The 19,171-nt window shown below is 42.2% G+C and overlaps 1 protein-coding gene across 2 annotated transcripts in view; it reads left to right on the forward strand.

Moving 5' to 3' along the window:
• The window catches only part of LOC116970725 (alpha-L-iduronidase-like), a 74,788-nt gene that overhangs the window by 22,739 nt on the left and 32,878 nt on the right, over positions 1-19,171 (forward strand). For both annotated transcript variants that reach the window (XR_004411300.1, XM_033017211.1), the window contains exon 6: positions 8,074-8,290. Coding sequence is in view for 1 of the 2 variants with exons in the window: in XM_033017211.1 (XP_032873102.1) it covers positions 8,074-8,290 (217 nt within the window). In the remaining variant the exon portion in view is untranslated. The remainder of the gene's footprint in view (positions 1-8,073; positions 8,291-19,171) is intronic.

Consider the following 19,171-nt stretch of genomic DNA (forward strand, 5'->3'; position numbering starts at 1 on the left):
TTAACCAAAAGCTAAAGATATTGTGATCACACTTCCTACATTCTGCACTGGTTCATCTTTGAGACGTTGTGTAAAATATGTCCATAAGTGCACTCGTCACTCCTTCTGGGACGTTTTACACTATCAGTATCTCCAACATTGCTTGCTTCTTGCCAGACCATAAATATATTGATAAAAAAAGTTGCCTCATACAACTTGAAGGAACCTATCACCTTATTTCCCCCTTTCTCTATTATTTTCCCATTTTATATTTGGATAATTGTAGTATTCAATTACACCATATTATTGCTACTTTAGAATTCTTCCTTTTTTTCTGAAGGATGTATCTGAATGTGTTCGTATATCTCCTTATCTATTATTGTTACCCTATAATGAACGCAGATAGTGCAATACTTCCCTATTGTTTGTTATTTTTAACCAAGTTATTTTTATCCAGTTTATCAACTCTTGAGAATACCATCCTTTCTGATCCTGTATCAATAGCTCGTGAAAATCACTGGATGCATTCAAAAGAGAGTTAGATAGAGCTCTTAGGGCTTGCGGAAACAAGGGGATATGGGGAGAAGGCAGGAACGGGGTACTGATTGTGGGTGATCAGCCATGATCACATTGAATGGCGGTTGTTGGCTTGAAGGGCCAAATGGCCTACTCCTGCACCTGTTGTCAATGTATCGATGTAACTAGCATAAATGCTGGACGTCTTTCCTCTGTATGAAGGCACTGCTTTGTTAAATCACAGAAACTGTGGGAGGTCTAACAGATGTTTACAAGAGCCAGCAAAATTATAGAGAAAAATCACACAGAGTAATGAAAAAAGGCAGACAGCACTTGTACAAAGGACTTTGATATGCTCATATCCAGTTACACTAATGACATTTTTGTTTTGACAAAGGATTATAACTACTGCTTTGGAAAAAAAAGGGATTGTTTTCAGAGAGATGTGCAAAGAAAAATATGAATAGTAGAAATCCAGTAGCAATCCATTCATTGCGGCTCTGCCTGCTGTGTACATTATTTTATTTTATTCATAAAATGTTCGCAAATGAATGAAATATGTGCAATGTTTTCACATTACTTTTCTGCTGATAACATTCTCAGGACAGCATGGTCTCCATTTATTCATTATCAGACTGTCGTAAAAAAGAAGCCATTTGCAAAGAATTTTCCGTCCATAGTAGCAAAAGTGCAGTGAATCACTTTGCTGATAGACTAAATTAAACATGTATTTGAAGAGAAGATTGTCAAAGTATTTTTTTATCAATTTGGGGATGTTCATGTGCAGAAGCCATCAGCATGCAGTCATCAGCCATCAGAATCAGCAGCTGCAGACGAGAACGCCCCACCACCCAGATGATCACCTTCGTGAAGGCCGGAGTGCAGCTGCCAAGAACCACAGCAGCCAGGAATCCGTCAGGACTGGCAGCTTTCCGTAGACCTGGTGAAACAGCTGAAGTTCCCACAGCACATTGCCACGACCACCCTGAGGCCAGATATCCTCCTGGTCTCAGAGGCGACCAAAACATCGTCTTGTTGGAACTGACAGTGCCGTGGGAGGACCGTCTGGAGGAGGCCCACGAGAGGAAGATGGTCAAATATGAAGAACTGGTCATAGACTGCCGCAAGCAGGGCTGGAAGGCAAGGTGTATGCCCATCGAGGTTGGCTGCAGAGGTTTTGCAGGGCAATCGCTCTACAAAGCCTTGAATGCACTGGGCATCAACGGAGTGGCGAAGAGAAGGGCCATCAAAAACACCACAGAGGCAGCGGAGAAGGCCTCGAGATGGCTCTGGATCAGGAGAGGAGGTCCATGGGGAGGAGCGAATGCCGTGGTCTGATCAACCACAGCTGGGTCGCCTGGGTGAGGGTGTCTGATGTTGAAAGATCCGAAACACCCAATGACCCCAGGTTACATCACTGATGATCTGTTCAGGAGCATCTATCGATGTATTTGTATCAATGTAAGAGATCATCAACATCCCGACACCACCATTTCTTTACTCCCTCTCTAACTCAACCAACACTGACCCCATTCCAAATGCAGGGAGTGCAATCATTCGTGTGAACCAATACGTGTGAGGGTCAAAATAATTGAAGTAATACCATGCTAAAAATTCTTATCATAAATAAGTTTTAAGAGGGAAAGATAAGAGAATGCTCCTTAACTTCTTGTCAATAATCGAAATAAAATGAGCAGTATTTTTTTTGCTGTGATAAAAATTCAAAAGGGTTTGAATTTAAATTGCCCGTTAAGTGAGTGGAATGAGAATTGAAATTAATTAGTTGACAGCAGATTGAAAAAACAATTTGTTTTATACGAGTCTGCGAGGTTTCAATTGCTGTTTCAAGTATTTTTTGCCTGTTTGCCTGAACTGAGATGTGTCTCACTTTTGTAAATTATCTGGTTTTTAATGCTAAATGGAAGATTGTCTGACGTTGCAGACTATAATAAAATAAGTTTAACAGTAATGCGTGTGAAATATATTTTTTTAAATGCACAGGTATTCAACTATTTATGTAAGTTTTCCAAATTTAATGGAATAACCTGCAATGTAAGCACAGCAACAAAGAGCAGATTGATTACTGTCTGACTTTGGGAGCAATGGTGGTATTGTCATGGTCTAGACAATGTTTTCAGACACCTAAACGTCTGTCAGCAAAATGCTGCAAATTTGAACAAAAGACAATTCCACTGAAGATTTATTGAAATTACCCCACATGCCATAAGGCCACATACAGAGGTCTCATACTGCACAGTAAATGCATGGAGAAGGGTGATTGCAAAGAAAAGCACCTACAATTAAGCCAAACGGAAAAGAGATAGGGAGGGATTAGGGAGAGATAGGGAGGGATTAGGGAGAGATAGGGAGGGATTAGGTCGTACTGCAATATCTGCACTGAAATCACAATAGAGAAGTAATAATGCCAATTGACCCAGAGTGGGTAACATCTGAACTGAATGTTCTTTCATTATTATTGTCATTGTGATGTCCAAGTCATGTCATAATCAGTGCCTATTGCCTAATCAACATCGGCTGATACTGGAGAACATGGATAAATGATGTTTCGGGTCAGATTGATTGTAGTAAGGACGCAGAAAGCTGGAAAAGAGATGGGGGCAGGACAAAGCCCGGCAAGTGATAGGTGGATACAGGTTCGATCAAAGGTCCAATAAAGTCTGACCTACCATCCACCTCATTGGAGATCCACGGTCTATCTTTTATGGGCATTTACTGGAGTTTATCTTGCAGTAAACATTTTTCCTGTATCTGCACACTGTGGACGACTTGATTATAATCATGTATAGTTTATTTGCTGATTGGATCTCATCTTCTGTGCCCATTTCCAAAGCACTCAATTCACTGATCTTTTTAAAAACCTATCAATTTCCTCTTTATATACCCCCTTTAATCTGGCTTCCACTAACCTCTTTGAAACTACAGAGATTCATTAGAAAGCATGGAACTCCATGTGTACAGCATTATTCTTGCCTGCTATCTCCCTCAGATAACTGGACTTTCATCCCATTATATAGATAAAACACTATCACCTGAACTTCTCCAGTTAGACATGGTTATAATGCACTGAGTCCAATAGAATGCTAAGTAGAAGATCAACCGTGTGCCCTGCGTGAGTAACTAACCTCCTGATGTCTGAAAGCGTACCCACAACCTACAAAGTTCGAGCAACTAGTGTGATGGAATATTCTTGCCTGGATGAGTGCATCTGGATGAGCACGCCCGGTGGGGTATCGCCTCAGCGCAGAGGGAGAATAGGAGGGAAGAGACAGTAACTCTAAGACTTTTGCCTTCATCACAGTGAGGAGGTGTTTGATGAACTCACTGTGGTGGATGTTAATTTGTGTTTATTGTGTGTTGTTATTATTACATGTATGGCTGCAGGCAACAGCATTTCGTTCAGACCGAAAGGTCTGAATGACAAATAAAGGATTCAATTCAAAATTCTTCAACGTCATCAAACCCTGTTCAAGGCAAAGTAGCCTGCCTTATTGACACCCCATCCACCGTCTGAGCATTCACTCTTTCTAGTGAACTGAGGCCTTCTACAAAATGCACTGCAGTAACTCACAGATGTTGGTCAGACAGCACCTCCCAAACCTGCAAATGTTACCACCAAGATTGACAAGGGCATCAGGCATGTGGGAGCAACAAAACCTGTGACTTCCTCTTCAAAGTATATAGTGTTCCCCAGAGAAAAGGAATGGGTGACGTTTCGGGAGCCGAAACGTCACCTATTCCTTTTCTCCAGAGATGTTGTCTGACCCGCTGAATTACTCCAGCTTTTTGTGTCTATCTTCGATTTAAACCAACGTCTGCAGTTCTATCCTGCATATATAGTGTTCTCGCCTGGAAACATGTCGCCATTCATAGAAACATAGAAAATAGGTGCAGGAGGAGCCATTCGGACCTTCGAGCCAGCACCGCCATTCATTGTGATCATGGCTGATCGTCCCCAATCAATAACCCGTGCCTGCCTTCTCCCCATATCCCTTGATTCCACAAGCCCCTATAGCTCTATCTAACTCTCTCTTAAATCCATCCAGTGATTTGGCTTCTGTGGCAGGGAATTCCACAAATTCACAACTCTCAGGGTGAAAACGTTTTTTCTCATCTCAGTCTTAAATGGCCTCCCCTTTATTCTAAGAATGTGGCCCCTGCTTCTGGACTCGCCCAACATTGGGAACATTTTTCCTGCATCTAGATTGTCCAGTCCTTTTATAATTTCATATGTTTCTATAAGATGCCCCTTCATCCTTCTAAACTCCAGTGAATACAAGCCTAGTCTTTTCAATCGTTCCTCATATGACAGTCCCACCATCCCAGGGATCAATATCGTAAACCTACGCTGCACTGCCTCAATCACAAGAATGTCCTTCCTCAAATTAGGAGACCAAAACTGTACGCAATACTCCAGATTCCTTGGATGTTGGTGGATCAAAATTCCAGAACGTTACCCAACAACACTCAGACAATACCTTCACCAGAACTGTGGCATCTGAGGAAGTTGGCTTCCCATCATCTTTTCAAGGAAAACCAGAGATCGACAACATTGCCCACATCATGTCAATCATTTAAAAAGTTCAAGAAATGTGTAGGATGATCATGGCAGAACCTGAAAATTTTTAAATTAAAACTAAATTGTTGTTAGTTTGAGAGGCAATATATTCCAGAGAATATAAGATTAGTGCAAAAAAGCATCTTAGTTTTAGTTTAGTTTAGAGATAAAGTGTGGAAACAGGCCCTTTGTCCCACCAAGTCCACTCTGACCGACGATCACCCATTCACTAGCTTTATTCTACACATTAGGGACAATTTACAGAAGCCAATAAACCTACAAACCTGCACGTCTTTGGTATGTGGGAGGAAACCAAAGCACCCAGAAAAAAACCCACGCGGTCACAAGCCCCCCCCCCACGCGGTCTCAACCCCCCCCCCCAAGATATAGGCTAAGTGAGCCTATATTCTGATATGTGTAGCCAATCAGCAATTCATATAGCATTGGCTGCACATAGTAGTCATTAAAATTCTCAGACGGTATGATTAAATGATGTCTGCATTGCAATATAATGGCAGGAATTTAATTGCATAACACAATCAAGTGTATGTTTTAAAGCATTATCCAAGTTAACACTCATACAAACATAGGCCTAGAAATTAGATTGCACTGAAAACATTACACTAGCAGACCACTTCCAAAAGACGTGGTCTACATTTATGGACTTACTACAAGTATAAGGTGCAACAGTAATTTAAAAAATAAATGGTGCCAGGATCTGGTAACGGGGGATGAAAAATATGGTTGGTATATCCCTTTTTGCGTAGTTTTTTAGAATAGAGCAACTGTTCTCTTTCTTTCTCTCTTTTCTAGGACCTATTTCTTAACTTTCTTCTCTAACTCTCTTTCTAATGGGCTTTTTTTTCCAACACTTTTTCGCACTATCACGACTCTCACTTTCCTTACTTCCTTTATTTCTATCTTTCTTAAAGCTCAAAAAATAAAGGGGTACAACAAATGTAATAAGATATATGTGGTGTGTAAGGCAAGGCAAGGCAAGGCAAATTTATTTGTATAGCACCATTCGTGCAAAGAGCAATTCAAGGTGCTTTACAGGAAAGAAAAAATAAAATAGTCAATAATTTAAAAGTATTACTGTAACTTATTGTACTTCTAATAAATAAATAAATAAATAAAAAGAAAAAAGAAGAAAACATTGCACTACAACTATGCCTCTGCTAGTTGGTTGTAAATTGGGTGTTTAAGTAACACCAACCAAACTGCGTTTGTATTGGCGTACAAAAGCAGACGATAAATAAAACAGAAACTACTCAGCAGGTCAGGCAAAGTTTTGATCTAATACTTTGGTCTGGGGTCTTCAGCAGCGCTTATTCCATTACATTTCTGGCTCTGCCCCTGAACCAAAGTTGTTCCAACTCAGTCATCAAACAGCAGTACACAGATGATGCGTGTGTGTGTGGACAAATTCTGAGGTGAACTCAGGCTCCCTGTCGACGTGCTTCAAGTGTATGGGACTTACACTTAATATAATAAAACAAAGGTTCCCTACCAACCTGCCTGCAGTCTATCAATGCCACCTATCACTAACGGATCACCATGAGACCATGGAAGGCATGGACTATTTCTTGCACCTCTAAACAAATGTAGGCATTGATGATGAAATTAATCATCACCTTCAATGCATTAGCATGGTCATTGGCACCTGAGGAAAAGAGAGTTTGAAGATCAGGATGGTCTAACATGAGCTGCCTTCCTGCCCGCCTGTGTGCCTCAAAGATACAGAAAACAAAAAGCAGACACCGCAAAGCATTGGATTGACATCTCTAGTGTTGTTTGCAAAGTTGTCCAAATCGTTGACTGGATAAGTAATCTACTTTCAGTATCGTCTCCAAGCCAACATCCTCAGCATTGATGGTCTGATGAGCTCCGACTGGTAGACCACATCATACATGACTGCTGACTACCCAAACAGACATTCTCTTCCAAGTTTTGTTACATCAAAAAGATATTCAGGTGGACAGAGAAAATGATGTAAGGATATTCTCAAAGCCTTCTTGAAAAGGTGCAACATCTCCATCAACCTCTGGGCATCCCTGGCTCAAGGGTGCTCAAAATGGAAAAGGAACATTTGAGATGGCACTGAGAACCTCGAGCACCCCACCTAGCAAACTACTCACATGGCCTCACATGAAGCCCCACTTGTGGCTTTGTAACATCTTGGTTTCAGCAGCCATCTCACAACCCACAGAAATGGAATGGAATTAGGTCACCCTCGACCCCAAGGAACTGCCTAACAAGGGAAGTTGCTGCTTCTGCTGTTTAAAGCCCCTGTCCCACTTTCACGACTTAATTAGCGACCTCTGCCGAGTTTGCCCTTGACTCATACTCGCAGCATGGTCGTAGGAGGTCGTAGACATAGTCGTAGGAGGTCGTAGACATAGTCTTGGGAAGTCTTTTACTTCAGCGAGTCAACACGACTTTGACTTTTTTTCAACTCGTCTAGGGTCTTCTCGTGGATTAGGTCGTCCAAGTGGGACAAGCCCTTAATGCTCACGTAGACCTCTGTTGCTATCGCACCAGGGAAGCCCATTTGTTTACCGTCTACACCTCCAAATGTGTTGGTGATGAATGTTCAGTGTTTGAAGATTTAAGGTCAATTAATCATAGCAACATCTGGTTTTGAACTGCTTGAGAAAATCTTTATTCTCATTAATGTTCATAAACAAGCTCCCTTTAAGTGATTATTTTAAATTCAATGAGTCATAAGTGCCACATGGCAAAGGGCCACACTGTTTGTTAAGATCTAGTCATAAAATGGCTATGGAATACACTGGTGTTTAGAGAGGAGGTTTGACCCTCACCCACACTATTCCTTCAAATATAAATTGGAAGAAAACCACTGAGGTCACTCTTATACCAAGATTTACTTTATCACACAAGGAACCTTGTTGCAGGTTTCCTGCATGCTTTTCCATTTCTAATTAACAGTTAAAAATCTAGTAAGTTATTAAAAAGTTCAATATGTTCCTGCTTTCTTCTAGGTAATATCACAGCATCAGAATTTACTAATTGCAAATCCAGAGAGCACCATCAATTTTACATTGCTTAGCAATGATAATGCCTTCCTGAACTACCACCCAAACTACTTTACACAGCGGACCCTTACTGCCAGATTTCAGATGAACAATACAAAACCACCACATGTACAGATGATTCGCAAACCAGTGCTCACTGTTATGGGACTGTTGGCGTTATTAGGTAAGTAGGAAAATATCTGTTAGCTATGTGTATGAAAGCTTGATATGGCTACAAATATTCTAGCTATTTATTCATACGCTACTGCTTAAAGTTAAAAAAAATACCTCAATACAACATATTTATCCAGTAATTAGCTGCCATTTATGCTGTAGGGAGGATTATTTGTATTAATTTCCAGTCTGAGTTTATTTAACTAATCTTACATTAATTAACTAATGGCAGATCACTCAAATTCCTCAGATTTAGAAGGAGATAATATACCAGGATTTCCTGAGTCCATTACACCAGGTTGAAGATGTGCATGCTGAAGATGGAATGAGTATAAAATCAGGTTAAAGGGCCTGTCCCACCAGCATGCGATTGCATGCGTCTAGCGCGACCAAACGTGGTGGCTTGAGGCGTACGGCCTCGCGGGGCCGGTCCCACTTCCAAACGTGGAGGCGTATGGAGTTTGTGCGGGGTTGGTCCCGACATCAAACTCACCAATCAGCTGGGCAGGAGGCGGGCGGACTGAATTTGGACGTTGCACGGCGTCGGGTGGTCACATCATCACGCAACGGCACTCCGGGCGGTGACGTCATTGCGCAACGCCACGCGCTAGGCGTATGCCGTCAAGACACTGCGTACAACGTCGAGATGCTGCGTACGGCCTCAATGCGGCTGCGGGAATTTTTGGACAGTGTCAGTTTTTCGGAGCCCCGCGCGATGTCGGGTCCAGACCCGCACAACTCCATACGCCTCCGGCGATCGAAGTGGGACCGGCCCCGCGAGGCCGTACGGCTCAAGCGACCACGTTAGGTCGCGCTGGCCGCATGCAGTCGCATGCTGGTGGGACAGACCCTTTAGCCACTACTATTGCAGTGATTACTGATTGCTGACTCAAGGCTCAGACAAAATGGTAATCTGAGTGAGATAATGAGCAGCCAAAGAACCATAATGCAATCAAATCAATGGCTTCAGTAGAAACTGAACATGAAGGCAAAATTTACAAATTACCTTGGTTTCTGTTTGATTTCAATACTATTCTTTAATTGTCAACATTAGGAAAGGACAACACTGAATCATTGATACTGCATTGGCATTGATAGCACACCAAAGGTGCGGCACGGTGGCGCAGCGGTAGAGTTGCTGCCTTACAACGCCAGAGTCCCGGGATCGATTCTGACTACGGGTGTTGTCTGTACAGAGTTTGTACGTTGTCACTGTGACCTGCGTGGGTTTTCTCTGAGATCTTCGGTTTCCACCCACACTCCAAAGATGTACAGGTTTGTAGGTTAATTGGCTTGGTATAAATGTAAATTGACCCTAGTGTGTGTAGGATAGTATTACTGTGGGGTGATCGCTGATCGGTCTGGACTCGGTGGGCGGAAGGGCCTGTTTCCGCACTGTATCTAAAACTAAAACTAAAAATCCAAGATATCATGAATTATGATTGATATTCTAACTTTATTGCGATTCTTACACAATACCTAATGTCATTTATCGCCTTATGCATTAGCTAATTCAATTCAATTCAATTCAACTTTAATGTCATTGCACAAATACTGAGTATGGGTACAACGAAATGTAGTTTTGCGTCAGTCCGTAGTAGTAGTGCAATATAGAAATTAAAAAAAAAGAAGATACAGAATAATCAAAAATACAGAATAATTAAACAATGGGGACGGAGGGACCGGAGAAATCTATCGGCGGGACTCCGAGTTCAGCAATGTGATGGTATAATTGTAGAAGCTGTTCCTCATCCTGCTGGTACGAGACCTGAGGCTCCTGTACCGTCTCCCTGATGGGAGGAGGGCAAACAGTCCATGGTTGGGGTGGGAGGGGTCTTTAATGATCTTCCCAGCCCGTCTCAGACACCGTTTTCGGTGGAGGGCATCCATGGCAGGGAGCGGGGCACCGATGATGTGCTGCGCGGTTTTCACCACCCGTTGTAGTGCCTTCCTGTCCGCAACAGTGCAGCTGCTGTACCATACCGTGAAGCAGGTGGTCAGGATGCTCTCGATGGTACAGCGGTAGAAGTTGGTCAGTATCTGGGGGGACAGGTGGGCTTTCTTGAGCCTCCTCAGGAAGTAAAGGCGCTGCTGTGCCTTTTTGATCCGCTTGGAGGTGTTGAGGGACCAGGACAAATCCTCCGAGATATGTACCCCGAGGAATTTGCAATCTATCACCCTAGTATGCACAAGAAAAATGGAAACATCATTGGTTTTTGACATGCAATTAGAGGCTTTGTGTAAACAGGACAAAGTTTAACTGCTACCAATCATAAATGCACAATCGTTCTTTAATTATTTCCCCATATATGTCAATATCTTCACTTTAATGGATACTTTCAGAGGAGCCGCAAGAGTATTAAGTGGCAGACTGTTTCAAAAGTGCAAATTGATGCAGATTTGGAAAAACATATAGCCGTTCAATTAACACATGAGACTTTTTGGCAAGTCTGAATCTGCCTCAGATTTAGCAACAGTTGCAACAACCAGACAGAATATGCTGCCACTTTCCCTTCATGTGCCAGATAATGAACTCAACCACACAGTTGTTTATGTGTTACAGTAAAATCTTGGTGCTCTGGCACTTCACACACTAGCATGCCATAGTAACTGACACTTCAGAGAGAGCAGCTGAACTGACAGAGGAACAGGATTAAGGGGGTGGCAGGTCATAAGGTCATAAGGGATAGGATTAGAATTAGGGCATTCAACCCATCATCTACGCCATTCAATCGTGGCTGATTGGAATCATTGGGCTAATGCCCTCATGCAATCATTAGGGCATCTCTCCCTCCTAACCCCATTCTCTTGCCTTCTCCCCATAACCTCTGACACCTGTACTAATCAAGAATCTATTTACAGTATCTCTGCCTTAAAAATATCCACTGAGTGCCCAAATCAGGATGGCAGCAAGTGATCAGGGCAATATGAATTGAGCACTTGGTCCTGCATCATGGCAATACAGAGGACATCTCGGCCAACCTTGAATTCACCAGTATCTATTGTCCATTTTATGCCATCTAACCAAGCTGGTACTGTATTCACAGATTTTACACTATACCATATTCTTTGAGGAAACATAAAAGCATAAAATTCAGTTGCTGAGTACCTGATGAAAATGACAAGATATTCCAATTTTAATGTGTAATTACATTATTTAAAATACGCAACGCTTTATTTTTTAGATTAGAAAAGTGTTATATGCCCAACACCTAATTAAACTCATCCCGAAAGGCCTTCTACAAAGTTATTTTGCCGCATTCTGTAAAACACATCGAGAGGATGTAGAAAGTAGATATTTGTACAGTTTTTATGAGAGAGATGTTTAACCTAAACTATTGAGTAAACTTGAATCATCCTTTCAAGTTATTTCTTGCCCAGGTAGTCTGGGTGCTTTGCTGAAAATGGCAAGAGCAATGTAGTATGGTTGATGAGTCATGTATTTCTTGTACAGACAGATATTAAACATTTAAACTGAGTTTAAAACTTTAAATCCACCACTGTGTTTAGGAAAAGGGCTGTTTATTGATGTTAAAAAGACAATTTGAGTCATACAGCACGGAAACAGGCCCTTCAGCCCAACATCCAGAAGGACCAAGATGCCCTATTTAAGGTCCTACTTGTCAGTATTTGGGCCATATCCCCCTAAACCTCTCCTATCCAAATGTCATTTAAATGAGATCAAGACTGAAATAATGCTTCAAGAGCAGTCTCGCCAATGTCTTATACAATTGCAACATAATATCACAATGTCTCTTCGCAATACCCCGACTGGTAAAAGCCAACATGCCAAAAGACCTTTTCCACCACCATGTCTACTTGTGACATCACTTTCAGGGAACCATGTACTTGTTCTCCTAGATCCCTCTATTCCACAATACTCACCAGGGTCTTGCTGTTTCCTATCATCAAGCCAATTATGTATCCAATGAGCTATCTCTTCCTAGACCCCATATGATCTAACCTTCCAGAACAGCCTACAAGTGAAACATTATCAAAAGCCTTGCTGATGTCCAGATAGAATACGCCTTCTGCCCTATAATCATCAACCTCCTTGATTACTTCTTTAAAAAACTCAGTCAAATTTGAGAAACATGATCTCGCACAATCTCCAATCTTCTCCTGCCTCCTTTCAAATACATGTAAATCTTATCCTTGAGAATCCTCCCCAGTAGCTTTCCTATCACAGATGTTAGGCGACTGGTCTATGGTTCCTAGGATTTTCTTTGCAGCCCTTCTTAAATTAAGGTACAACTTGGGCCAACTAGCTAACAACAATGCATCTGTCTCAGCCAGGGATCCCGCAACTTCTTTTCCAGCAACAATATTTTTGGATGTACTTGATCAGGCCTCGGAAACTTATCTACGGTCATATATTTTAAGAATCCTCGACCTCCTCTGCTTTAATGCAGTCTGTCCCCTAGACATATGACAAAAAGGAACTTCAGAGGCTGGTTTATACCAAAGATAGACACAAAATGCTGGAGTAACTCAGCGAGTCAGGCAGCATCTCTGGAGAAAATGGATAGGTGATATTTTGTGTCTGAACCTTTCTTCAGACAGATTCTTGTACGAAAAAGACTGGAAGCGAAATGAGATGGGCCAAATTCTGGCCGACAACAGATGGCCACAGGCAAGGGAGATTTATGATAGGTAGGTTGTTGTATAAAGACCTACAAAAGAAAGAAAAATAGATCAGCCATGATCGAATAGCGGATCATGCTCAATAGGCCAAATGGCTTATTTCTGCTGCTACGTTTTGTGTTCTTATGAAGTATTTGGAAAGCATATTGAATTTTTGATGGTGAGGTATAAGTATGAAATTAGACAATCACTACAAATTAATGTGAGTGATACCTGATACAGCAATGAAGGGTCTGTAAGAAGAATATTTTGGCATTACACGACAGTCTTTCTACTGGAGAAAAGTTTAGGATGCCTGGGAAGCAATGACACTGCAGAGGACGATATAGACACTTTACAATATTTGAAAATTGCTACTGAGTTGGATGATCAGCCATGATTATATTAAATGGCGGTGCAGGCTCGAAGGGCCGAATGGCCTACTCCTGCACCTATTTTCTATGTTTCTAAAAGAAGTGGGGAGGATTTTGTCCACAATTGGAGGCTTTAAAGTGCAGTTAAATAGTATCATTGGACGTGAATTTCTGCAATAAATGCAATATCAGAATACATGCAGGTGAAAAACAAAACAAAACAAAACAAAAATAAAATCTGCTGTTGATGAATATTTAAAATAAAAGCAGAAATTGCTGAAATACTCAGCAGGTCAGGCTACAATTGCAGGGCGAGAATTTCAAATTGAAGACCCTTCGTCAGAACCTTCTTCGATCTGGAATGTTAACTCTGTTTCACTTCTCACTGATGTTCCATGGCCTGCTGCGTATATCCAACATTTTCTATTTTAATATTAGAAAACATACTAAACTTTCAGTTTACAAAGTGGTTATAGTCTCTTTCATGGTTGTGAGATGAGGAATCTGCATAAAACAACTGATACATCTACATTGCCAGCTCCAGCATACAGTGTGGAAACAGGGCCCCCTCGGCCCAACTTGCCCACACTGGCTAACATGTCCCAGCTACACTTGTCCCACCTGCCCGTGTTTGTTCCATATCCCTCCAAACATACCCTATCCATGTACCTGTCTAACTGTTTCTTAAACGTTGGAATAGTCCCTGCCTCAACTACCTCCTCTGGCAGCTTGTTCCAAACACCCACCACCCTGGTGTGAAAAACCTACCCCTTTAATTCCTATTAAATCTTTTCCCCTTCACTTTAAACCTATGTCCTCTGATCCTCGATTCACCCAGTCTGGGTAAGAGACTCTGTGCATCTAACCGATCTATTCCTCTCATGATTTTATACACCTCAATAGGATCATACCCCACCCTCCTGCACCCCAGCCAACTCACCCTCTCCCTATAACTCAGACCCTCTAGCCCAGGCAACATCCTTGTAGATTTTCACTGTTTCTTGAAAAAACAAGGGTCTGATGAAGGATCTCGACCCGAAACGTCACTCATTCCTTCTCTCCAGAGATGCTGCCTGTCCCGCTGAGTTACTCCAGCATTTTGTGTCCACCTTCACTGTACTCCTCCCAGCTTCGCAACATCTTTCCTATAACATGGTGTCCAGAACTGAACACAATACTCTAAATGCGACCTCACCAACGTCTTATACACTGCAACATGACCCCCCAACTTCTATACTCAATACTCTGACTGATGAAGGTCAAAGTGCCGAACGCTTTTCTGACCACCATTTCTACCTGCAACTCCACTTTCAAGGAACCATTAACCTGCACTCCGAGATCCATCCATTATATTCAGCACAGACATGTGGGCCATGGGGCCTGTTCTGGTCCTGTACTGTTCCAATATCTATCATCTTTATTATCCAGCTAGGGTGGAGCAAGACCTGAGCACATCCCCCTAATGCACACCAACCTAAATATTTGCTGTTCATGGAGAAAGGACACAACAGGACCAAAAGACTCTCTCAACATTGAGAACTGTGGCAATTACATCACACTAAAAAGATGGTAGCTCAGAACAAGGCTATCGGAGGACTACCAGGGAGAAAAGTCAACTTGCCCTGAATGCAGTTGAATGCCAGAAAAGAAACAATAGGCAGCTGTATCATAACCATCATAGCCTAATATTGCCTCCTTACATCAACTATAGTAGTTGCTATTGTGTCTGTAGCTATATTAGTGGATTCCCTGGTACCTAAGGATCCACATACAATAAAACCTTGCAGAAGACATCATCATCCCATCTGTTGGATGGCTTCTGTCAACTAATACTTATGTTCATGAGGAAAGGGTAAGAGAACGTGGCCTTATTATTACTGGGTGGACTGCTACATTCAAGAAACTAGCTCACTGCCATGTTATTGGACAGTACAGCAAACAATTCAGTTGCCTGTCTATTGTCTATCTCAACGGCAATATGGTGGTCTATGAGGTATTGTCCCATGAATAAAAAATAGAAATTCTACCTCTTCAGAATTCTTTATTTTATTCCTATTCTTGCTATTGAGGGAGTGCAACATTCTTGCTATTGAGGGAATGCAGCGTAGGTATACAAGGTTAATTCTCGGGATGGCGGGACTGTCATATGTTGAGAGAATGGAGCAGCTGGGCTTGTACACTCTGGAGTTTAGATGGATGAGAGGAGATCTCATTGAAACATATAAGATTGTTAAGGGCTTGGACACGCTAGAGGCAGGAAATGTTGGGGGAATCCAGAACCAGGGGCCACAGTTTAAGAATGAGGAGTAAGCCATTTAGAACAGAGACGAGGAAACACTTTTTCTCACATAGAGTGGTGAGTCTGTGGAATTCTCTGCCTCAGAGGGCGGTGGAGGCAGGTTCTCTGGATGCTTTCAAGAGAGAGCTAGATTTGGCTTAAAAATAGCGGAGTCAGGGGATATGGGGAGAAGGCAGGAACGGGGTACTGATTGGGGATGATCAGCCATGATCACATTGAATGGTGGTGCTGGCTCGAAGGATAATTTGGCCTACTCCTGCACCTATTGTCTAGTGTCTATTAAAGTCTGCATGTGGCTAGCAACTCAGGAAGAAGCAGCTCAGACTGCAGTCACTCATTTCCATGCAAAGTCTGGAAACCAGCGGAGGGACACTGTATGGTGGGATTTGCAATTCCATGGGGGAGAAGCAGAAGAAGGGTCTCGACCCTAAACGTCACCTATTCCTTCGCTCCATAGATGTTGCCTTACCCGCTGAGTTTCTCCAGCATTTTTGTCTACCTCTGGAGCAGCAGAGGTCAGATTAAAGAACGTGGAACAAAAGACAGTGTGATTTTAAAGGTTACAACATTCCTTTGCAACAACATAAAGAAAATGTCCTTAACTTCCTCAGTCCATTCAATAGACCTGAAGTAATTGTAGTTATACAGTCACTAAAGGGATAAATAGTGTATAGAATTATCACCGTTCTGGGCGCCTTTGATGATTTCTGAGCAACCTTTAAAAAAGACATCCACTGATCATTGACTGTGCATCCAGGTACATTAAAATAGCCATGCGTGAGGAAAATTTGCCATATATTGCTCTCTCAGGAGAGCAGGAAAGCCAGCCGGAATTTTCCTTGAGAAATAGACTAATTTGGGATCAGGCTGTTGAGGAGCTATGTTCATGACTAGCAAAGTCTTCAAGCCAAGGACTTGGTGCCTGCGATTGGTGTGTTTCACAATGCTGTTTTTGTCAGCTCTCAGGGAGGTGAAATACCTCCAGCTCAATTTTACAGCACAAACAATGAACACATTTTTAGCATGATTTACAGTCTGGAAATTTGGATAACATGGTAGTGCTTGTATTTTACCACAAGCTGCAGGTGTGCTGAGTACATGGTTCTTTTTTGCAAAACTTCATGCAATGTTCATTTGACACCAGCCCCACCAAGTTAGCTTCCTCTGGCAGCTAACACATGTCTTAATTATACATGGGAATCTGCCATAGATTGTATGAAGGCACTCCCCTACCTCGCCAACTGCACACTTGCATTATTTAAAGGGATCATGGATTTGTTAAGATTTGTTGGGAATGGAATTGGTGTTATATTGGTTTTGGTGAGATGTAAATCTTAGCTGCTGATCAGTATGAAACATTTCAGACACAATGTAGGCATGTAAGATCACACTTCTCCCATTTAAATGACAAATGAGTAGGTATTGGTGGTTTTAAAGTGCATTAAGGTGGATAGATCCCCAGGGCCTGACCATGTGCATCCTTGGACCTTCTGGGAAGCTAGAGAGGAATTGCAGAAGCCTTACAGGGAGATTTGCATCACCTTTAGACACAGGAGAAGTTCCAAAAGACTGGAAGGTGGCCAATATTGCACCATTATTTAAAAAACCCAGTAAGGACAAACCAAGGGACTACAAGTGCGTGAACCTGATGTCATTGGTGGTTAAGTTGTTGAAGGAGATTCATAGAAACAGGATCTACCATCATTTAGTTACATAATCACAGACTGATTAGGTATCGTCAGCATGGCTTTGTGTGTGGAACATCATGTCCCAGAAATCTGAGTTATTTGAAGAGGATTGATGGGGTGGGGCAGGGTTGTGGACTTTGTAAAGACTTTAACAAGGCCTTTAGCAAAGTCTGACATAGTAAGCTAGTCAGGAAGGTTAGATCGCATAGAATCCAAGATGAGCTGGCCAATTGGATTCAAAATTGACTTGGAGGTAGGAGTCCAGGGGTACTTGTGGAAGGTTGTGCTTCTGATTGGAGGCCTGTGACCAGTGCAGTGCCGCAGGATTCAGTGCTGGATCCACTGCTGTTTGCTATGTACATTAACGATTTGGATGACAATGCAGTTAACAGTTTTAATAACTTTGCAGATGACACAAACATGCGTGGTATAGCAGACAATGAGGAACGTTATCTAAGTTTACAACAAAATCTAGAGCATTTGGGAAGGTGGGCCAAGGAATGGCAAATGGAATTTAACTCAGTTAATTGTGAAGTGTTGAAGATATGTCACAGTAGAGTAGGACTTCCACAGTACATGACAGAGCCCTGGAAGGTGTTGTAGTACAGAGAGATCTAGGAGTACAGCTGCATGGTTGACTAAAAGTGGCAATGCAGGTTGACAATCTGCTAAAGAAGATGTTTGGCATGCTCACCTTCATTGGCATGAATATTAAATATGATGCAGCTGTATACGTTGTATGTGACAGCACAGTTGGAGTACTGTGTGCAGATCTAGTCACCCAGCTACAGGAAATATGTCATTATATTGAAAAAGCTACCGAAGGTATTCTCCAGGATTTTACCTGGGCTTGGAGGCTTGAGGTATCAGGAGAATTTAGATAGGATGGGCTTTTTTCTTTGGAGCATAGTAGCTAAGGGGCAACCTTATTAAGGGACCTGGATAAAGTGAAAGCTATTTTCCCAAGGTAGAGGATTCTAATAGGGCATAGCCGTACGGTAAGAGGGGAGATAATTAAGAGGGACCTCAGGGACAGCTTTTTCACTCGGGGTTGTCCATATCTGGAATGAGCTGCCAGAGGAAGCTGTAGAATTACAACTATTAAAATACATTTGGGCAGATATGTGGGTAAGAGGATGTGGGCCAAATGCAGGCAAATGGGATTTGCCAAAATGACAACTTGCTGGGCATGGAAAAGGTGTGCCGAAGGACCTGTCCCGCAGCACAGCTCTATGTTACTATTATCATTATTTGTTCATTAAAAAACATCAACATGTCTATATCTATGTCATGTCTGAATGCATTATTAATGTTCACTCATCCTTGGTCAACTGATGCAGTGTGTGATGCATGGACTCGTTGCCACAGCATGAAATCACAGAGCTTTGAAATCTTCACGTCGTCACTCACGTGACTCCGAAGTAAAATAGTAAGATTAAACGAGAACTTACCAGTTTGAAGTTTGATCTTTATTTTATGAGGAGTTACGATGAGGGATTACGTGCCCTCCACTCCCAACCCTCTATCATAAAGGTCAGCTGGTATTCTAGTTTCTCTAATCTTACTATATTCAGTTCAACAACTGTTATCTGTGATTTCACACCGCTGCTTTGAAGGTTGACGCGCATGTGGGCTGGCGGGCTCTTCACGTAATCCCTCATCGTAACTCCTCATAAAATAAAGATCAAACTTCAAACTGGTAAGTTCTCGTTTAATCTTACTATTCTATGTCACCCCTCGCAAGGGATGTACCTCTCTCCAGTAGGTGCATTTGGCAGGTTAGAGGCGGGTGGTTTTGTGAGGCTACAGATACTGAGAAACTATTCTGGATCGTGATGCCAGTCTCTTGTCATGAATGGCATCAGTCTGGGCTGTCTGACTGTCAGACAGCAGAGGGCTACTAACTG

Source organism: Amblyraja radiata, chromosome 1 (assembly GCF_010909765.2).
Source record: "Amblyraja radiata isolate CabotCenter1 chromosome 1, sAmbRad1.1.pri, whole genome shotgun sequence".
NCBI classification, from domain to species: Eukaryota; Metazoa; Chordata; class Chondrichthyes; order Rajiformes; family Rajidae; genus Amblyraja; species Amblyraja radiata.